Raw genomic sequence first — 22,245 nt, 5'->3', positions numbered from 1 at the left:
GTTCAGAACAGAAAAGGCTTCCCTTTGGAGTTTTGAACAGCTTCCTGCATACCTGTTCTGAGAGGGAAGACTAGAGGAAAAGAGGGACATTAATGGTATTTTTTTGTGCCCTCCACTTCCTGGCCTCAGGGGATAGAGCCATTTCTAGTGTTTAGGAGGATAAGAACAGAGCAGGTCGCCTAGGTGGGAAGAAGAGATGGCTGGGGTTAAGGGGGAGGGCAGGCTGAGGGCAGCAGGTGCACCAGCTGCCCCAGCACACTTGCCTGGGCCGCGGCACCTCACAGTTATTCTCCGTGGGGGGCAGCCCAGAGGCCTTGTTGGGGTGCACGGAGGCCGACATGGATTTCTGGTGCTGGCGGGGCCGGGCCGCAGAGACTGCGGCAGAAGCAGAAGCCGTGGAGGCCCGGGACCCTGGCATGGTTAGGCTAGGAGACAAAAGCAGCGGAGAGGCCCGGGTTAGGGGTGGGTGAGGTAGAAGCGTGGGTTAGGAAGCAAGGACAGGGCCAGAGCTAGGAGCATCAGCAGGATGCAGTTCAGGCCTGGTGGGCAGCAGTGAGTGGCAAGTCAGAGCTGAGGGTGACAAGATGGGAAGTGGAGGGCAGGGTGAGGAAGCAACAAGTTAAGGCTGAGCCTGGGAAGAGGGAAAGTCAAGGGGAGCCCACTGCCTCTGGCTGCATCGGTCTCCTAGGAACTTTAACAACAAGGCTGTTCCTTCTACAGAAGAGCAGGTATTGCTAAGGGGAGACCTTCCTCAAGCTCAGAAGAGGTGGAGACAGGAATCTGAGACACTGAGGAAGGCTAACAGTCAAGACTGGGGCTGTGCTCTCACCAGCACAGCTGGAGTCCCCCTCAGATGGGCAGCTCTTGATTTTGCCCTGCGTTGGGGCCCCAAAGACAAAGCCTTAGGTACCTAGAGGAAGGTATCTCCAGGCCTGGCCACAGTCAAGAAGCAAGAAGCCCATTGTGATGACCACTGGAATCCTACCCTCAGCAAACAACAGGAGCAGTCAGAGGAGGACAGGGAGGGGGGATGGTGTGGAGCAGGGGAGGGGAAGGTGGACGGCCAGACTAAACAGAGCCAGGACGGGACTCCAGGGAGTGGAGCAGGGGTAGTGCTCTGGGGGGCGCAGGAGACGGTGCTACTGACAGGCACCACGTGCCGCTGGGAGAGGCGGCTCCTGTGAGCGTAGCAGATAGCCCAGCACTCACCTGTCTTTGCCGTTCTGGATGGAGGCCTGGCCGAGGCTGGCCCTCTCCAAAAGTGGGGAATTCCTGCTTCGGTTTGTGCTGGTGGAGAGGACGCTATTCTGTGAGGAATGAAGGGCAAGAGCGGTCTCATAGGAAGCCAAGTATTCTCTAGCCAGGCTCTACCCCAGGGGATGGACAGGCTTCCCTTCCTCCTCCCTTCAAGTAGACAGTTGCAGGTTTGAAAAAGGGATTCTGCATTTCTGGGGTAAGGGCGGGCAGGGGCCTACACTTGCATAGTAAGCAACTGTAGCAGCCAGAGGGCCAGGCCCCACATAGGAAGGGTGGAGGGCAGGAAGGAGGACCTGGGGCTGGGTAGGGGCCATGGCTCACCGTGGAGGGGGTAGGGGTAGTCTTCTTCCTCTCCAGGCCCGGCAGGGGGCTGGCAGGCACTTTGGCGGTGCTACTGGCCTTCCGCCCTGCCTCCCGGTCCTCTTCAGGCCGCTTATTTTCTGCATTGTTACTCTGAGTCTTCTTAGAGTAGGAATTAGAGGTGGGAATGGCAGGACCGGCTGCAGGGCCAGAGATGCAATGGAGAAGGTCAGGCGACTGCCCGCTGAAGACCCACCCAATGCGTGTCCCGGTTTCAGACGGGGAGGAAAACTAATGACCTGCCCTTGGCTGTGCTACCCTGAAGAGGCCGAACTAGGACTGAAACTCAACTATCTCCAAAGCTACCACAACCAGTGATGGCTCTGGAGAAGGGTAGGCCCCACCTGTGATTCTCAAAAGTACATACCCTGGTCACTGAAGCGCCGCTGCTTGGGGTTGGCTGAGACGCTGCGCTGTACCTTATGGGATGGGGATGGGGCACTGCTATTGGTCAGATCAGCTGAAGGCCGAGGTTTTAAGGTGATGGTGTCACCTTCCAGCTATAAGAACAAAACATGGTATCAAGGAGGGCAGGAGTTGCGCAAAGATCCCTCTCACATACCTTCCTGCCTTGCCTCACAACCACTGCAGGCTCACTAGAGACATCACCCCACGAAACTAACATACACCTAAACATATTCTCCTCTACTCTGGAGACATGCCCTGATACAAATGGGGACACACACGGCCACAGACACTCCCAACAGAAAGACACCCTGTCTTCAGAGAGGGATACACATGTCCACACATCCAGAGACATGAATACTCACAAGAACACATAATGAAGCTCAAGATACCAGCCCCCTGCCCACCCACCCCCAGAAAGCAATCTAGGCCCATATCAAGTACTGCCAGACACCGCTTAAGCAGATTTAAGTGAGAACCCAGAGGGGGCCCACCCGGCCTCAGGGAAAGCAGAGTGGGAGGCTCTGAGTGCACGTGGGCACTCAAAGAGGACGAACCAAACACAAATGGGCAGAATTAATCCTAAGGCCTCCAATTCATAGCCAGGAGGACACACACATGCACATGGAAACACAAGGCCAGATGCAAGCACCAAGAAGAGGCAACACACAGACTAAAACTTCCATAAGACAGAGACATACACCTCAACCGAGACGTACACTCCCAGACATGGAGTGACATAAAGATGTCTGGGTTAACACAGAACTGCCTGCCCATCAGACGACTGAGTCCCATTTTAATCTATGCAGAATAGCCAGCTCAACTCATCCGTAGGGAGCCCAGCCCTGAGTCCAGTCCCCTCAGCTTCCTCACTCCTTCACCAGGGAGATGAGTGAAAGGCCTGAGCACAGTCAAGGCTTCATACCAGTCGGCAGAGGGCATACCCCCTGGAAACAGGCCTCTGCTGTAGACATGTGTTCAAGGCAGGGGTGCTACCTAGAGCAAGGGTGGCCAGGACAGGGAATGGGGTAGGGAACACGTACCTCAGAGCTCTTATAGCCCAGGAGCAGATAGGTGGCCATCACCTCATTGTACCTCTGGCCCACCAGTGAGTCCTGGATCTCTTCCCGCGTGTAACCCATCGACACCATCAACTCTGCACGGAGAACACACAGGTAAGGCTGGCCTCGACTTCTAGGTAGGTCCAACCTCCTGGCCCAGCAGCAGCCTCACCTGTCCGCCGGGGGTCCTTGTAGTCGGGGAGGGGCTCCACATAAGGCTTCAGCTCATCGTCTTCATGCCCCACATTCATCCACCGATCTTTCATGATTTGCTGTGGAGCAAAGGGAAGGGACAAGGGCAGAGGGGGAAAAACTCAGCTTAGAGGTCAACATGGGGCCCCCAGGATTTTGGGCCAGTTGGTGTTGAAGGCTGCTCACCTCTAAAGTGCCTCTCTTGCTGGGATTAAGAATGAGAAATTTCTTAAGCAGGTTTTCACAGTCCGTGGACATGTAGAACGGAATACGGTATTTTCCTCTCAGTACTCGCTCCCTTAGCTCCTGTGATTAGAAAACTTAAATCACCCCAAGGACCAGGAAGACACTAATATCCAGGACCCTGAGACCTGAAGACTGGCTAGGCAGATGTCTGCCATCCAGAGTGCTTTGGAGGGTGAACACACACCATGTACCCCATTGTGAGATGGGAATCAAGGCTACTAATTTCCTTTGAACTGTGGCTACCTTAGCAGGCCCTTCTCTGAAGCTCTGGCTTGGGGAAAATGTAGACAGTTGCAAAAGGGGAGAGGTGAGGGATAAGACCAGAGGTTGAGAGGAAATGAGAAGTAACAAAAATGATCTAAGCCTGACATCACTCCACCTTGAGGTTCTGTCCATCAAAAGGCAGAGATCCGCTGACCAGTGTGTAGAGGATGACTCCCAGGCTCCACACGTCCACCTCGGGTCCATCATATTTTTTGCCCTGGAAGAGTTCTGGGGCAGCATAAGGGGGACTGCCACAGAAGGTATCCAGTTTGTTCCCAAAGGTGAATTCATTGCTGAAGCCAAAGTCCGCAATCTTGATGTTCATATCTGCATCCAAGAGCAGGTTTTCTGCCTGGGAGGTGAGATGGAAAATGTCAGGACACCAAGTAGATCACAGCGAGGCACTGCGCAGCAGGAGCTGAGGGGAGGGAGACCCAACGGGAAGTCGTCTCCACTCTCAGAACTTTCTTCACCAACTCCAGGGCAGGGCTTCAGACAGCATGAGCAGGCTGGGCAGGAGGAAGGCATGCAGGCCACCCCTCACACAGGCAGCCAAGGTAGAGCTGGGATCCACAGCCTCAAGACCCTGGGAGCAGCACAAAGCTTCAGGGTCAGTCAGGCCTAGGATTCACAGTCACGTCATGTTTGCGAGGACTCAGCGGCCAGGGGGTTCACAGGTAGTCTCAAACTCAAGTACCCTGGTAACAGAGATGGTGTGTGTGTGTGTGTGTGTGTGCGCCTGCAAAGCAGCTATGACACCACTGTGGAACACTCACTGTTCCCCTGGGCAGCTGCCAGGCCGCCTAAAAGATCAGGAGAGCCTGTAGTGCTGCAGTCATGCCTGGGAGCTCAGAAAGGGCAGAGACCCCTGCTGCCTCTGCAATGGGGGGCTGAGTCCAGGCACAAGGCCTCTGTCAGAGCCAATCCTAGGGGCTTCTCGCAGTTTCCTGAATACACAGGGCCTGATGGCACTGACAGCAATTTCACTGAAGAAAGAGGGGAACACCCAGCTCTACTCCAAGGCACAGGAGAGGAGAACGTGCCTCACCTTTAGGTCTCTATGAACAATGAACTTCTGGTGACAGTACTGCACAGCAGACACTATCTGAAAGGAAGGAAGAAGGGTCAGTCCAGGGGTGTCTGAGAGTGGGCCACAGGGCTGGTGGAGGCCACTTTCAGCTGGGCAGCTCTTCCTTGTATGTCAAACCCCAAAAGGCAGTGGTCGGCCCACAGAGGGAGGCACACCCACCTGGCGGAATTTGGCTCGAGCCTCTTTTTCTTTCATCCTGCCATGAGCCACTAGGTAATCAAAGACCTCTCCTGAAAGAGATGGGCAAAAGCCCAGTGAGAGCCCATTAGGGTTGAGAGAGGCAGGAGCACAACAGGAAGGGGCGGTTCCACACCTACCGCCGCTGGCGTACTCCATGACAAGGTACAGTGTCTTCTCAGTCTCGATCACTTCAAATAACTTAACTACAAGAGAAAAGGCCAAGCCTAGAATCAGACAGGGAGCAGGGCCACATGCTAAGCCCAGAATGTCCAGGGGCATGGGAGGGACGGAGGTTCCTACTTCCAGTCTCCCCTCGTCTGGACAAGTCAAACTACTAAGACCAGCCAGTATGCCAGGGGTAAAGCTGGACGTGGAGCTGAGCCTCCCCAGAGGGTTCCTTGACACCCTAGAGGCCTACAGTCTCCAGAAGGCAGTGCCACCGGCAGGAAGGACTCCACTGCCAAGTGCGGCCTGGCTAAGAGGGAAGAGGAGGGGAATGGCGGCTGCTCCTCACCTATGTTGGGATGATTCAGAACTTTCATTATTCTCACTTCACGGAAGAGCTAGAAGAGAAAACACCAGGGGTCATGCCTGCTTCCCTTTCTCTCCTCAGATCCCTCCAAACAGAGCCCATTCTAGGAATTTTTTCCCAAAACAACAACAAAAAACCCCCAACAACAACCACAACAAAGCCAGGCAAGGAGAAAGAAACAGGGCAGTGTTCTGGCTCACTGTGGCCTCCCGCAGCTGGGAGGCAGGGGTGAAAGAAGGCTAGCCTCTGCTGACCTGCCACCCCAGGCTGCTTCAGAATTGGATGAGCCAGTGGCTCCCCTTCTACATCTGCCCAAATCCAGCCCTAAGACTGTAGCTGGGTCTGGCTGAGGAGTTCTGTTGGGGACCATGATCCAGTGCAAGTGGATCCTCAGCATAGCACTCCTTCCCCAGTTCAGTGACCAGACATGCCCCAGCAGGCCCAGTGATGGGGTGGAGCTCGAGGGGCACCCATCTTCTTTAAGCTTGGAGAAGTCAGAGGGCCTGCATTGGGGGATAGGCCTTCTCTCCCGGGCCTCTGGGGTGGTGATAGAAGAAGCCACTCCTATATATAGCTGATGCCAATTTTAATCAAATCCACCTCCACACACTCACGCTCTCTTTGTGAAACAAAATCAGGGGCTCCAAACCATACATTTCCATAAAGAAAGATGACAGAAATGAACTCCTTCCTCCCTGCGGGGGCCAGAGAATCGGAGGTGGAGTTTTTTGGTAACTTCTAGGCCTCACCACTTGCACAAAGAACAGAACCAGTTGTTTTTGGTTTTATGATTTGGGGTGGGGGTTGTCTGGAGCCCTAATCCATAATACAATTTATAGAATAAAGTGAACATTAACGAGAAAGGAAAAGAGGCAAGTGCCTTTCTAATCTGTAGGAACCTGAACCTTATCAGCTCCCTCTTTGTTAGGGTCCAGGTTTTTCTTGCTTCCTTCCCAGATTCAACAATTACTGTAGATGAAAAAGCAAAGAATCCTAGACTCCCCTCAGGGGCAGTAATGGGGAACAGCACTGTAATGGGGCCCAGAACTAGCAGCCAGGATTCTTCCCCTGAGGACACCCTCTTGGCCTAGAAGCAGCAATCTCCTAGGAGAGACTGGAGTTTTCTGGGCTTGCCCAGACCCTGAAGGGGCTATCTTCTTGATGCTTTAGAGATCACTGCTAAGATCAAATTTAAAGGATGATTTGGGAGCTGGGTGGGTGGTATATGCTTGTAATCACAGTGACTCCCGGAGGCCGAGGCAGGAGGATGAGAAGTTTAAAGCCAGCTTCAGCAATTTAGTGAGGCCCTAAGCAACTTAGTGAGACCTTTGAGACCTTAGTCTCAAAAAAAAAAAAAAAAAAAAAAAAAAAAGGGGGGGGGGGGGGAGAGCTGGGCACAGTGGTGCACACCTGTAATCCCAGCAACCTGGAAGGCTTACATGCAGAAGGATTACAAGTTCAAGGCTAGCCTCAGCAATCTGGTGAGACTCTGTCTCAAAAAACAAAAACAAAAAATAAGGCTGGGGATATAGCTCAGTGGTAAAGTGCCCTTGGATTCAATCCCCAATACCAAAATAAAATAAACACCAGTCCTTCTTCCCATCCTCCTGTAATAAGCAGGGAAGCCCTGGTGAGACAGCAGTGTTTCCTTTGAGCCAAACCCTTCAGGGGACACAGGGGAACACCTTGGTTCCAGCTGCCAGCTTATCAGGAACTCGTGCCATCTACCATAGCTCCAGGAGCACTGCCCTCCATAACAGTCCCCGGCCCCTAGTCCTGAGCCTCTTCATAACACTTTGCCTGACACTTCTCGTGGAGTCACCCTCCTACCTGGCTCAATTACCACAATGTGGGGCTAGGGATAGAGCTCAGTTGGTAGAGTGCTTGCTTTGCATGCCCAAGGCCCTGAGTTCAATCACCAGCACAAAAAAAGAAAAAAGAAAAAAAAAATTACCACAATGTGCTCACGAAAAGAAAAACTCGGGGCTGGGGTTGTGGCTCAGCAGTAGAATGCTGTGAGGCCCTGGGTTCAATCCTCAGCACCACATAAAAATACATAAATAAAACAAATGTTAAAAAAAAAAAAAAGAAAGAAAGAAAGAATAGAAACACTCCACTGGCCACAAGATATAAAGAACCAGGTTCTGGTCAGAAAATCTGAGTCAGGGTCAGCTACAGAAGGGCCCAAATGAAGCTTGACAGATCTAAATAGGGACAACTTTTATGGAGCCAGAGAGGCGCCTCCTCCTTCTCTTAACTGCTAGAGCCCAGGAAGGGAAGACAGGCAGTTTCCAGTTCTAGGGTAACCAGTCACTGGCAAGCTGTCCCCCTCTGCGAAACAAAGTCTCCCTTTCCCTTCTTACTTCTACCACACTCTAAAGTTCCTTGGGTAGGGGGTTTGTGTTACTGCTGGGGGATTCCTCCATTACACATGGAGGACTTCAGTTTCCCACCGTTAAATGAGTGAAAGAAAAGTTCAACCTTCTCCAGCAAAAACTATGTGCAGAGGCTGGGGCTGGGGCTCGGGCTCAGCGGCAGAGCACTTGCCTGGCATGTGTGAGGCACTCAGCACCACATATAAATAAATAAAAAATAAAGGTACATCAACAACTAAAAAATATTAAAAAACAAACAAACAAACAAACAAAAAACCCCATGTGAAAATCACTTGTGACATTTAGCACAGTGAGCCTAGAGGTGAGAAGGCAAATTGGAAGTACCTCTCTTTATTCTGAACACCTTGTCAGGGACTCAGAACTACAGCCTAACTTCTAAAACTTCTAGTCTTCCATATTCACACTCTGAAATAGAGCTGGCAGAGAACACACTGCCAGGTTCCCTGCCTCTTTACCCTATACTTCTAGAGCCAGTCTCCTGAATTCCTCCAGGCTGGAGTAGCTTGTGTGTGTTTCTAGTAATGCTGTAAACACGTGTTTTTGCACAGGGCTGGCCACAGGCCAGAAGAGAACAAGGTATAGGAAGTAGATGAAACAGGTGGACCTAGTGGCTGGAAAGGGGCAGAAAGACTGCAGAAGAGCCAGTGCCTGAGGCCAGTAGGCCCACCCAGGAGATCTGAGCAAAGTCCTGGAGAGCAGGGCCACGTGGGGTGGGTGGTGGACACAGAGGAATTGCCAGAGGACTTAAAGTAGGAGTCCAAATGGAGCCAGTAGATCACTGAGCCCTGAGAGAAGCTTGGAAAGGGAGAGGAGGAGCTGGTGCTTACTTTTTGGAGGCTGGAGGAATTCAGTTGAGTCTTGTCGATGATCTTCACAGCTACCTGAACATGAGACAACAAAGCCCAAGATCACTTCTTTGACCAGGCTAAGCCTAGGACCTGATTCTACTTCCTCCTTTGTATTTCCTGCTCCTTTTCATCCCTCAGTTCTTAGCACCTCAGTCAGATCTCATTTCGGCCTGATAAACAAGAGGCTGGCTGCTGGTGTCCCCCCACTACCTGTGGAGTGTCGACAGGATGGGAGCTGCTGCCATACCCCTAGCCCAGTGCTCACCTCTTTCCCAGTCAGGATGTGCCGGGCCAACTTCACCTTGGCGAAGTTACCTTTGCCAATGGTCTTGAGGAGTCGGTAATTGCCAATATGGGGCTGCTCATCAGCAGAGGTGGCTGAGTTGCGGCCCCGCAGCATGTTGGACTTACTGCTGGGCTTGGAATCAAGGTGTCCCAAGGTGGGCTGCAGGGAGAAACAGATATACCTTTACACACTAACCTTCAGGTTCCCTAAACCCCTGCCCTCAGCTCTCTTCAAGAGACATAAGAGGCGGGGGCAGACTCCAAGGGGCTGATAGGCAGGGAGAAAAGGGAGGAGGGGAGGACATGGCGGCCAGCCTTCAGTCCAAAGGAGCATGGCATAAAGCACAGCCAAGATCCCAGGGAACAGAGCTGATCCAGCATGGGTGCTACTGAGGCCCCAGCAATAGCCCAGCAGCTCCTCTGCCTCAGGTAGAAGACATGGCCTCCTACTGTCCTGTTCACAAGAGAAGATCACCGCATCCAAAGTCACAGGTGCAGCATGAGCAGAACTGCTTCAAAGCCTTCACTGACACCCAACCCCTTTATCACTTTACACTTTACATTTATTTGTTGTGGCTCCCAGTGAGAAGAGAGACCCATGAGGGCCTGCATATCTATTTTCTTCACTGATAGATCCCAGCACTTAGACAGACTGAACTACGGTTGATACTAAATGAATCCTTGCACAACAAATGAACTGAATAACTTGGTCCAAGCATGGCAGCAGAAGTTATAACTGGCTCTGAACATGAATACAAATATAATAATATAAGACAATATAAAATAGCATTATGGTTCAGCTGGGCACAGTGGAGTAACACCTGTAACCCCAGTGAATCAGGAGGCTGAGGCAGGAGGATGGCAAGTTCGAGGCCAGCCTCAGCAACTTAACAAGGCCCTAAGCAACTTAATGAGACTCTATCTCAAAATAAAAAAATAAAAAGGGCTTGGGATGTGGATGCTCAGTGGTTAAGCAGCTCTGGGTTCAATCCCCCATAATTAAATAAATAAAAGGAGAAAAGAAAGAGTCTGGTCTAATTCCTATTTTGAGCCCCAAATCACCTGGTGCCAGAGCCTCATTCCAGATCCTTTTGGAGCTACCTTAGAAACTTCAGAGAGACTGAGGTTAATAGGGTGATCAGAAACGTGTGAGTCAAGGTTCTTCCTTTCCTGGCCCCACCTGGCTCCAAGTGAATACTTTAAAACCACAGAGAAAAAGCATGACTTGCTACAACCCAAGGAACTGCAAGACATTTGCTAGCTCCATAGATACTTCTCAAGCAGAAAAATAACAAGTACCCTGATTCTGACTGGCCCTGCTTGCCAATCTGTCAACAGAGGGTCTTTGCATAGTACATGTGGGGTGCTCTTCCATTGAGCTACATCCCAGCCCTTGGGATCCTCCTGCCTCAGCTGTCCCAGTTGCTGCATCACTATATGCAGCATGTGGGCTATGTTTTTGAGCTCCCTGAGCAGATCCCAGAAGCCCCTTTAAGAATAAAAGACCCTATGCACATGGCAAACTGTAAAGCAGGGGCTCTTTTTTTTTAATTTTTTTTTTTTTTTAAAGAGAGAGTGAGAGAGAGGGGGACAGAGAGAGAGAAAATTTTATTTTTTTTATTCTTAGTTCTCGGCGGACACAACATCTTTGTTTGTATGTGGTGCTGAGGATCGAACCCGGGCAGCACGCACGCTAGGCGAGCGCGCTACTGCTTGAGCCACATCGCCAGCCCCAAAAGCAGGGGCTCTTGACAGACCAAAAGAGTCCCTTTTTGCCTCCATGGCCCTCTCTGCTACGTCTCCCCATGAAGACACCGATCCTTTCTGTCTGTCCATCCAGCGTTTTTTGGTCTACGATTCTCCCCTTACCCTGAGTCTTGAGTCCAGCTAGATGACCAGATTCTCACATGCCTGCTTTCTCCCTTCCTAAGGAACTCTGGGGTTCCCACCCCCTGGAGACAAGGGCAGTTGTAGGTCCTGCTGGTGTCAAGTGGGGTGTTTCCTTTGAAGGATACTCAGCCCATCCAGCAGGTCTGAAGGCCCAGCCTCCAGGGCCTACCACTTCTCAGCCTCATCCTCCCCAACAAGCTGCTGGACTTTCAGTGCCCCTGTCCCACTTCCAGGGAGCCAGCAACAGAAACCTTCCTTCTGTTTCAGCTCTCACGAGAGGAAGATGGGTGGGAAAGCTTCCTTGGCAGCTTCTAATGCACTTTCTGGGTTTCTGGTTACACTGTTTTTCTGAGGGCACAGCCAAAGGCAGCAGGAGCCCGACAGCCTCCAAGCCTGAACCTGAAACAGGGACTTGGCATCTACCAGGGATGGGGCAAAGCTGGGAACGCCACGCCCATCCGAGCCCGCTCTGTCCATCCATCTTGGTGATTTTGGCCCTGGAGCTTGTCTTTGTGGCACAGCAGGACAGCATCCCCCTCAGCTTTGGCTACATGCTGGACTTCAAGAACCATCAACAACCATAAGTGGTACTCGCCATCCACCCTCTTCCTTATTGGTTAAGGTTAAGAGTGTAGATAACAGAGGTCAACTGCCAGAGTTCAAATCCTAGCTGCCACTTAATGTGTTAACTTCATTAACATCATCCTTAAGAAGAAGGTAAGGATGCAAGACGTGGGAGTTTGGGGGGAAATCACTCAAAAGATGACCCATGGGTGTTTCCACTCATCTGTGAGGTAATCTACTGGGTTCTAAGGAGTTCCACAGACCAACAAAACTAGATTTAAGTACTGGTTCTCCTACCTACTAGCTTTAGTTTTCTTATCTCTCTCTTTTTTTTTTAAGAAAGAGAAAAGAGAGAGAGAGAGAGAGAGAGAGAGAGAGAGAGAGAGAGAGAGAGAGAGAGAGAGGGAATTTTAATATTTATTTTTTAGTTCTCGGTGGACACAACATCTTTGTTGGTATGTGGTGCTGAGGATCGAACCCAGGCCACACGCATGCCAGGCGAGCGTGCTACCGCTTGAGCCACATCCCCAGCCCAAGTTTTCTTTTCTTTTTTTTTTTTTTTAAGATAGAGTGAGAGAGTGAGAGAGAGAGAGAATTTTTTAATATTTATTTTTTAGTTTTTGGCGGACACAACATCTTTGTTTGTACGTGGCGCTGAGGATCGAACCCGGGCCGTACGCATGCCAGGCGAGCGCGCTACTGCTTGAGCCACATCCCCAGCCCCCCAAGTTTTCTTATCTCATAAAAAAGAAATAAAACATTCCCTACTTCTCATAGGTAGATGAGAAAATCCATCTAAAATGCTTTATCCAATGCCGAATAAAAGCAAACAAAGGGCTGGGGTTGTGGCTCAGTGATAGAGTGCTCACCTAGCATGTGTGAGGCATTGGGTTCGATCCTCACCATCACATTTAAAAAAAAAAAGTAAACAAACAAAATAAAGGTATTGTATCCATCTACAACTAAAAAAATTCTTAAAAAAAAAAAAACCCCAAATGTTATTGTCCATTAAGCCAATGTCTGTCTGTCTACAAATGTCTACATCTAAGCCAAGTACTGGTAAGGTGGCTACAGGCCATCAGAGATACCATGGGGCCTTCTACCTGGGAGACTGGTCCAGGCTGAGCATGTGCTACCCTCCATCCCAGCACCTGTGGCCTTCGTAAGACAGGAGGGAACCAGACACTCACATGGGGTGGGCTTTGACTCCCTGTTCCAGAGTCACCAATTCCCTTTTCAGGCCTGAGCCACCTAACTGTTGGGACTCAAAATACTCAGTTCTTCTCATCATGCCTCTTTTATGCAGCAGGATGTTTCCTGTAGCAGGGATGTAGGACAGGGTAAGGAAGAGTCCACCAGGAGGAAGGAGAGAAAGGAGAAGATGGGATTAGAGAAAGGAGTTTCCCACTGACAATGCTTCTTGCTTGGGCCAAGGCCCCAGGCGAGGCAACTTCCTTGCCTCCACTGCTGCTCTGAAGGGTGAAGAGGAGGCAAGCTGCAGGTGGCTATTATGGAGTTTCCCTTCTATGATTCAGACAAGGCCCATTCATCTTGGCTCTGGATCTCACCAACGGGGTGGCAGGCTGAGGCCTATCTGCCCTTGTAGGCCAAAGAAACAGGATCTGGCTAAAGCCCTGGTCTCCCTTTTACCACAAACTCCCTGCTCACAGTAGGATGTACAACACCAGACACCCCAAAGCTCTGGCCTATATCTACATCTATCCCAGGGAGACCCCCAACGCTCCCAAAAAGACTTCAGAAATAAGGGATTTCCCCTGCAAGGCAGTATGTGGAACCAAGGTAGACCCATTACTATTACTCAGCAGGCCTGATCCTACAGAAGTGAGGCAAAAACAACTTGGGGCCTGCAATCAAACAGAGGACAGAAGGCAGGGCACTAAGGGTAAGAGAAGAGTCTTAGATCCACACAGTTTGCTAGAGCCCTTCAGCTTGGGAGCTGAGAACCTGACTTAGGCGCGTTGCCAGGCTTGCCCGGAAGAGCCTCCACCCTGAGAGGCTGGGCACTGACTCAGGTAGGCAGGGCCCCCTGCACGAATGCTGGAAGCTCCCACCAACAGTTCTCCCCTCTAGAAACTATGCTCTGGGACTCAGCATGGAGGGCTGGCCTCAAATGTTCTGAGGTTTCTCCAGGGCTGGAAGGGGTGATAGGCAGGCTCTCCTCAGCCAGAGGTGGAACAAGGCCAGGCACAGTGAAGAAAAACGTCCCCTGGGCACTGGCCTGAGATCCCAGCTGGCCCTCACCATAGCTTCTGAGTGCCTCTCTGTTGCAGCTCACCTTCCAGGCTTCCATCTGCCCCACAGATGCAAACTCAGAGGAGACTTTCCTTTCCTAGTCACACATCTCTTCAACACTGCACTGGGACACCCTTCCCGTGACTCCTACCACTCACTCCATGATGGTGCCTGGCTCCACTAAGCATTTCCTGAGAGACCCTTGCTTCATGTAGGAGGGAGGGGAGAGGAGAGGAGTCTCAGAGGTAAAAAGGGGGAAACATACCCGGTCGGAGAAAGGGACAAAGATTATCAGCGACTTCCATTCAGTACAGCCCACAGCAGAACCTGTCAGGCAGCGAGGGCAAAGTACAGAGGCCGAGAAGAGCCAGGCCCAGGGCGAGGGCTGCCTGTTCAGCCAGCCACCCTTACTCAGCCGGAGCAGGCGACACCTTCCACCACCTCCTCAGTGAAAAGGAGTAAAGCAGCCAGGCTGAGTGGCTCCTGCCTGGGAACCTGGTCTGTGTTGCAACCGAAACCACCACTAGCAGAGAGAGAGAGAGTGGTTTGGCAAGGAGAGCAACGGGGACAAAGCCTGGGGCTTCTGGAAGACCAGGGTCTGGTGGTCAGGAAGGTGTGCAGTTCTGGGCCAGTGCTCCAAGATCAGAGTGGGAGGAGAGGGGCAGGAGAGACAGGGCAGGAAGGGCGACAGAGAAAGAGGCGGGTTTAGATCAACTTCCTTATCCCCTCCCCCTTCCTCCCTCCCCGGAAGTGGGCTGCCCCACCCTCCCTAGGTGTTCTGCTGGGTAACAGCTGGAGAGGGTGAGGAGGAGACTCCCTTCAGCCAGGGCAATCATAATGCCCTTATCTCACCTGCAGCAGGTGGGACCTGTGTAGGGGCACAGCATTTTAACAAGGCCTCAAACATGGCCAGGAAGGCTATGTGTGACTCATGTGCTGGCCCAGCGGGCAACCCTGGCGAGGTCAGCAAGCCTCCCTTGGGGTTGCAGCAGAGCCAGCAAGCCCCCAGTGGCAGATGAGCTTCCCACTTCCAAACAACACAGCACTTAGCCTTATAAAAATGCACACCCTGCTTGGATACCAAGTATTAAGTATTTTAGAGATTATATCAGGGGTTTGAGGACACTGCGAAGCCCCTTGGAGGTTTAGGTTTACATGCCTTTTTCGATAAATTGGGAATAATAAACAGTCTTAATCCTAGGTTACACTCAGGTTGGAACAATCCAAATGTTCCTCCTAAGTCCTTTCAACCCTGCTTCTGGAAGTCTATCCTTAGGTTTCTGCTCATCTCCAAGTCTCTAGTTACCAACCCGGACTCGCCCCACAAAAAAACATCCTGTTAGGGACACTGAGCCTCACACATGCTAAATAAGTGCTCTACCACTGAGCTACAACCCCTACCCCTGTATTTGCTTTTTTGCGTACCTCTCCCAAAAAGTGAGACTGGCTCCTACAGACTAGCTGAAGGAGAAGATAGAAGCTTAGTAAAGTGCCTGGAGCGACAGGAAAAAGGGGTTCCATTGGACCAGGAATGAGTCTGGCTTTAGGGAATTTATCCAGATGGTCCCACAGCAAGCCTTCCTCCTCCTACCCCTCCCCAATAGACCCTGATCCCAGGGGAGTCATGGTTTACACTGGATCCCGAACTCAGGCTGGCCTGGGACCACCTGGCCTTTCATTAACTGGCAAACTTAAAAGCCAGAGAAGGATCACACAACTTGGTTTTTCCAGTCCCTAGGGTTTTGCAATGTGACAGAAGGATTGTTTCCCCAGTCCTATGTGTGGGAGACAGTAAGGGGTTTCGTGAACTTGAGGAAGTAGCAAGAACTGACTTCAAAGAGAGGTTATGGAGAGGTAGGGTAGATCAGATGAAAAGATATTGGCTGTGGAAACCCTCAGCTTTTCAAACTTCCCTCACTCCTTCACTGTATCCAGGAGGCTTCCTTGCATCCTTTGATTCTGAGCAACTGTCACTCTCAACTGGAAGAAATCAATAAACCAAAGGAGCAGAGTGCAGTGGTACACACCTGTAATCTCAGCATCTCAGCAGGCTGAGGCTAGAGGATGGCAAGTTTAAGGCCAGCCTCAGCAACTTAGTGAGACTTAGTGAGACCCTGTCTCAAAATAAAAATTAAAGAGAGTTGGAGATGTAGTTAAGTGGTAAAGCACACCTGGGTTCAATTCCTAGTACCAAAAAAAAAAAAGCCTCCCAAATTAACTGAGAACATCCACATTCCCTTAATATCCCATTGTAGCAGGAAGCTGGAACTATACAAAGCTTCAAAGAAATCTCCCTTTTTCCAGCCAGGGTGGATGCCACCAGGTAAGGGACAGCAGCAGAGTCTGCAACTTAAGCCAATGATTAGGTTGTTGGCTATCCTTTTTGCCCTCTTAGCCACAATCCTCAGCCCTGGGCAAGGAGACCAGTGAAGGAGCACGCCTCAAACACTGACTAGAAGCCCCACAGCAAAAGCCAGAGGCTATCAGGGAAAAGCAGGTGGAACTAGCAAGAAGTCAGAAAACAGAGAACTCCAGTTCTCGCCCTTCATGCCTGGAAGCCACAGTGCAACAGCCTGCCTCAGTCTTGGATCCCAGAGCCACGGGAAATGTTGGGCTCCTTTTAAAACAGCATATCTTAAAAACTTTTTGTAGTTATAGATGGACAGAATGCCTTTATTTTATTTACTTTTATGTGGCGCTAAGGATCGAACCCAGTGTCTCACACATGCTAGGCAAGTGCTCTGCCACTGAGCTACAGCCTTAGCCCCAAACAGCATATCTATTGAGCAACCAGGACTTCAGAAGATTCTAGCACCACCTCATCCCTGAGAATGTGCTCACTGCAATCCTGTTTCTGTCTCTCTCCAAATACTCTTTTTTTGGGGGGGTGCTGAGGATTGACCCCAGGGCCTTGTATACGCAAGGCAACACTCTACCAACTGAGTTATATAGCCAGCCCCAACTACTTTTGATCCAGCAAGACTCTATTGAGCACCTACTTCTGCAGACAGGGGTCAGCTGCAAAGTTGAGTGAGAACTGATGCCTGCCTCTGAGACTCAGAAGAGGGGAACTACAGAAAGGACATCTATAGTCTCCACTGCTGTTCAAGGGGAGATGGGCTGGCAGGCAGACAGCCTGAGAGCGAGCGCTGCCAGGCTACTTGTTAGCTGGTTGTACCTGAGCAAGATTACTTTACTCCTCTGATTTGGGACATGAAGATACCAGCTATACCCATTTCCTAGGACCAAAGTGAAGGTTAAATGAGAGCACCCATGTGCTTATCCACAATGCCTGATGCTCAGGAATGTCTTGATGTTTCCTATTGCCTCTGTTCACTTCTGTTCTACATCTCAAAGAACCGTAGTGACTACAAGTATCAGTGCCACTAAGCTGATTTGCACCGCCATGGTCTTCCTCCTAGAACAAGGAAAAGTCAAATTCCTGCCATGGCTGAGCTGTCAGGCAAAGAGGACCCTTTTTCCTAAGATGAAGCCCTCCTGCCAAGAGGCATGTATGAATGAGCAGGTTTCATGCCACTGCACTGTTTTGTCCAAGGAGGATAAAGTTTGTCCTGACAGTTCCCACCCAGGTCCTTCCTTTCCTTGTTAATTCCTTAACTTCTTCCTCTCAAAAAAGGTCCAAGAAACAGCCGACATACCAGTACCACATGGTGCCAAGGGCTGGGGGAAGCTCACATTGCCAGCCTTGCACTTCATTTGGCTCCTCCCATACCAGTGGGTTACAGTAACCATGGAGACCAGCAAGTTCCTCCATATCACAGGAGAGCCAGCCTGCCAGCAGCCCAGGGCTCTGGGGGATGGGGGTGGTGGGGGGAGGCAGAAGGCAGTCTGCAGCCTAAGGTCTGGCTCACTTCACAGGGAACTGGGGGAATGCATGCATTCTAACCAGTGCACCTGAGGTGCCTGGGCCTCCTGCTAGCCTAGCTGAGCAGTTTGTTTTGGGTGTATTCTCTGCACTCTGGGCTTCCACCCCCACCCCTGCTGCTGTGTACTGGGCAGCTGTGTGGCACAGCAGGGAAGGGGTCACTGTGAAGCTAGATCTTTGGTGGGATGCAGCTCCACCCACTCTGGCTGCCATGTAGGGACACACTATGGAGGTGCACTTGCACTGGGGAGAAGTGCACTATCTAGTACATGATGCCGTCTTTTTTTTTTTTTTTTTTTTTTTTTAGTTATAGATGGACACAATATCTTTATTTTATTTATTTTTATGTCGTGCTGAGAAACGAACCCAGTGCCTCACGCGTGTGAGGCAAGCACTCTATCACTGAGCCACAACTCCAGTCCATGATGCCTTCTTTTAAGGGATCTGGTTAAGCAAACCCTCTTCTCTTTGTTTATTCCAAATTCACATATTTTCTAGGAGTGTGACTGCCTTCTCTGGACTCTCCCAGCATACTACCTTCACTGTCCCCACAACCTTAACTCCCTCCTTCTCTGAAGGGTCAGAGCCAGTGTCTCACTCACCTACATATGCCCTTATTGCCCAACAGTGCCCACACCTGGCTGGCCCAAGTTAACATATTCATAGGTTCAACTTTTTGATCCTTAAAGTTGCTTTCTCTTGACCCCAGAAGAAAAAGGCAGAGGAAGGAAGATCAAAACTTGCCACGAAACCAATTTCCCCTTTCAGGGCACTGTTGCCTTAGAAGTTGGTTGGTTACTGTCAAAGAGAGGGAACCTTGGTCTGTCTTATTTGTGACCCAGAAGGACTCCTAGTGCAGTATTTAATCAAGTACTGATCAAATAAATGTGTATGAATGAATGAATAAGAAAACATGTTGGGGAGGCTGGGGCTGTAGCTCAGTGGTAGAGTGCTTGCCTTGCATGTGTGAGGCACTGAATTCAATCCTCAGCACAAAATAAAAATAAATAATATTGTGTCCATCTACAACTAAAAAAATGTTAAAAAAGAAAACATGTTGAGGTATCTTCATGATGGTCTCTGGAACCCAAAACCCCCATCAGTGTACATAGACGACATTCAAGTAGACAGTGAGTCCCATAATCCCCTGGATGAAAGGTACTCACCAAAGGAAACTGAAGAGAGACTTAGAATACTGGCATAGTTGGGGACCAACAGGGCCCACCCTACCTGCCTCCTGATGCCCCCTCAATCAAACCCAGGCCTGCTGGGTGCAGCGGTGCACACCTGTAATCTCAGAGACTCAGGAGGAGGCTGATGCAGGCTATCCCAAGTTCAAGGCCAGCCTCAGCAAACTTAGCAAGACCCTCTCTCAAAATAAAAAATAAAGTAGACTGGGGTTGTGGCTCAGTGTGATAGAGTGCTTACCTGGCATGTATGAGGCTCTGGGTTCGATCCTCAGCACCACATATAAATAAACAAAGTAGAAAAAAATCCATTGGCAACTAAAAAATATTTTTTAAATAAATAAATAAAAATTAAAAAGGACTGGGATGTAGTTCAGTGATAGATAGTTTTTTTTCTCTGCCTCTCTACTTTTAGCCCCTGCACTGCTTTGCCATCAAAACCATTGTGTGGGGCCAGGGTTGTGGTAGAGCACTTGCCTAGCATGCATGAGGCACTGGGTTTGACCGCCAGCATCACATAAAAATAAACAAATAAAGGTACTGTGTCCATCTACAACTAAAAAGAATATTAAAAAAAAAAAAAGCTGCAACAACAACAAAAAACCATTGTGTGTTGTTTCTAGAATGCAATGCAACTTGAGCCATTCCAAAAGTTACTCATCAGCTAAGTGATCATGACTCGTATCAGGCTCGCTGAAGACATTTATTTACCATCTACCACACTGACAGCCATGCTTTAATGATTCCCTCTTGAACCAATGTGCTGACCGTAAGGCCCTGTCAATCCTAGGAGGCCAAAAAACTCACCAATACACACCTGTCTCCTGTCCTGCTGCACAAAACAGCATTTCTACCCTGCCCCCACCTTCCCAAATTGCCTCCAGTTACAGCAAAGCAATGGAACTAAAAACGGCAGCTGGGAGCTCAGTTGACTCACCAGCATAATCATCTCCTCCCAGAGTCTCCCATCTTCTCCTGGGGTTTTTGCCAACACAAAAGTAAAAAAGAAGCACGAGATCTTAAAAAAAAAAAAAAAAAAAAAAAAAACCTCTCAGCATTTATGCAACAGCCTTTCTACCTGGGTGTAGGTTTAACCCTTTGTTCCTGTCCTGCAGATGTGGTTTCCTTGATGCCTTTATGCTGAGGAACGAAGCCATCCCCAGGCTGGGAAGCGGGCCTTCCTGCTCCTGTCCAGTTCCAGTGGCCGCTGGAAGGTGCTGAACAAGACATGCGCCTCTTTCCACTGCATCTTCCCCTGGAAGAGGAAAAAACTACTGCCTCCTACTCCTCCAGGTTCAAAGAAGTTGAAGAAGGAAGAATAAATGTCAGAAAGAACACTGGGACAAAGTTTGCTGCTCTAGAAGTCATCATGGTCAGAGGTAGAGTGCCAGTAAGAAAAAAAACAACAGAAACCGCCAAGGGTATTCCCACAACCCTGGCCTCACAACTGTCCCTATCAGACCAAGCTTTCAGCAGTGTGGCTGCTCCACCAAGTGACCATTAAATATCCAACTGGCTGCTTTTTCCAGAAGCAAAGTCACACTGGGCTGCTCCCGCTGGTGGGCAGAAGTGCTGTCTGCTTCCTGCAGCAGTTCACAGTCAACCCATAGAGGGTCCTGAGCTACAGGATGAGGCTACGGGACCATGGCTCATCAGCTGGAACGCAGACCTATCTTTCGGTGCCATCACAAGTATTTGCAACCCCCCAGCAACTGCCCTGGGCAGAAGAGAGGTGTTTCTTTTCCGCTTTGCCATTTGACATCTAACACGACTTACTTGTGAGCTAGATGGTGTTAGGACTACAAAGTGCAAAACACTTCCATAAGCACATGCAAATCTGCTGCCAGGTTTCCTCAAGAAACCCCCTACTTACCAGAAGTTCCCTTCTAGGGTGCAGCTCAGGGGTAGAGCGCCTGCCCAGCTCGCACAGGCCCTGGATTCCAGCCCCAGCACCAGGGAAAAAAGAAAAAAGTTTCCTTCTGAAAGAACTATTTTTCATAGAAATGTCTTCTTGATGGTGATCGTGTTTTCAGGTCAGCCCACAAGGGTCCGCCACTGGATCTAAGTGGTATATGAACTATACTTAAAGTTAAGTGATGTAGCAAAGGAAACAGTCAAGAACGTAACCAGGGCTGGGGATGTGGCTCAAGCAGTAGCACGCTCGCCTGGCATGTGTGCGGCCTGGGTTCGATCCTCAGCACCACATATAAGTAAACATGTTGTGTCCGCCGAAAACTAAAAAATAAATATTAAAAAATTCTCTCTCTCTTTAAAAAAAAAAAAAAAAAGAACGTAACCAGAGTGCCTATACAGTGGGAGAAAATCTTTGCTACCTGCACCTCAGATAGAGCTTAAAGAACACAAAAAAATTAATGCCCCCCCCAAAATAATAATAATAATAACTCAATCAATAAACGGGCAAAGGAGCTTAACAGATAACTTCACAAAAAAAGAATTACGGTCAACAAATGTATGAAAAAATGTTCAACATCCCTAGCAATTAGAGAAATGCGGATTAAAACTACACTGAGATCTCATCGCACTCCAGTCAGAATGGCAATTATCAAGAAACAAGTAACAGTAACAATAACTCTTGGTGAGAATGTGGGGGAAAAGGTACTCTTACATAATGCTGGTAGAACCGCAAATTGGTGCAAACACTTTGGAAAGCAGTATGGAGATTCCTCAGAAAACTTGGAATGGAACCACCATTTGACCCAGTTATCCCTCTCCTTGGCATATACTCAAAGGATTTAAAATCAGTATACTATAGTGATGTGCCACATCAATGTCAACAGCAGCTCAATTCACAACAGCTAAAATATGGTGCCCTTCAACAGATGAATGGATAAAGAAAATGTGGTACTTATACACATGGAATATTACTCAGCTATAAAGAAGGATGAAATGCTAAGTGAAATAAGCCAATTCTCCCTAAAAAACCAAAGGCCGAATGTTTTCTCTGATATGCAGATACTGACTCACAATAGGTGGGGTGTGTGTGTGTGGAGGTTCACCAGATTGAGGGGGAAGGAGTGAAGGGAAGGTAAGAGGGATGGGAATGGGAAAGACTGTAGAATGAACTGGACATCACTTTCCTATGTTCATATATGAATACACGACCAGTGTTCATTCCACATCATCTACAACCAACAAGATTGTGAAGTTAATACTCCATGTAGTACATATGACATGTCAAAATACATTCTGTCATGTATAAGTAAAAAGAAAAAAAAAAAGCTAAATAATAGTTGAACTTGGAACCCTGGAAAATATCTTTGTTCTCTAAGCACCAAGGGCAGCAGACACTGGGGTTCCCTAACCTCCAAACTCTGGGTGAGGACTTGAA

General features: G+C 49.6%; 1 protein-coding gene across 9 annotated transcripts in view; it reads right to left on the bottom strand.

Moving 5' to 3' along the window:
• Nucleotides 1-22,245, bottom strand: part of MARK2 (microtubule affinity regulating kinase 2) — a 61,411-nt gene that overhangs the window by 6,322 nt on the left and 32,844 nt on the right. For 6 of the 9 annotated variants that reach the window (XM_081281318.1, XM_081281317.1, XM_081281310.1 and 3 more), the window contains exons 2-15: nt 9,097-9,276; nt 8,811-8,864; nt 5,570-5,618; nt 5,193-5,258; nt 5,035-5,105; nt 4,834-4,890; nt 3,901-4,137; nt 3,462-3,581; nt 3,256-3,355; nt 3,066-3,178; nt 1,985-2,117; nt 1,579-1,757; nt 1,210-1,307; nt 264-425 (exon numbers count right to left, since the gene is read on the bottom strand). In XM_081281318.1, the coding sequence (XP_081137444.1) occupies nt 264-425; nt 1,210-1,307; nt 1,579-1,757; nt 1,985-2,117; nt 3,066-3,178; nt 3,256-3,355; nt 3,462-3,581; nt 3,901-4,137; nt 4,834-4,890; nt 5,035-5,105; nt 5,193-5,258; nt 5,570-5,618; nt 8,811-8,864; nt 9,097-9,231 (1,574 nt within the window). In that variant the 5' untranslated portion in view covers nt 9,232-9,276. The remainder of the gene's footprint in view (nt 1-263; nt 426-1,209; nt 1,308-1,578; nt 1,758-1,984; nt 2,118-3,065; nt 3,179-3,255; nt 3,356-3,461; nt 3,582-3,900; nt 4,138-4,833; nt 4,891-5,034; nt 5,106-5,192; nt 5,259-5,569; nt 5,619-8,810; nt 8,865-9,096; nt 9,277-22,245) is intronic. The other 3 variants (XM_081281314.1, XM_081281316.1, XM_081281315.1) reach the window with 1 other exon arrangement.

Source organism: Spermophilus citellus, assembly GCF_964194105.1.
Source record: "Spermophilus citellus genome assembly, chromosome: 2".
Lineage (NCBI taxonomy): Eukaryota > Metazoa > Chordata > Mammalia > Rodentia > Sciuridae > Spermophilus > Spermophilus citellus.
Note: the sequence above shows the minus strand (reverse complement) of the source record. Positions and strands in the feature narration are given on the sequence as shown.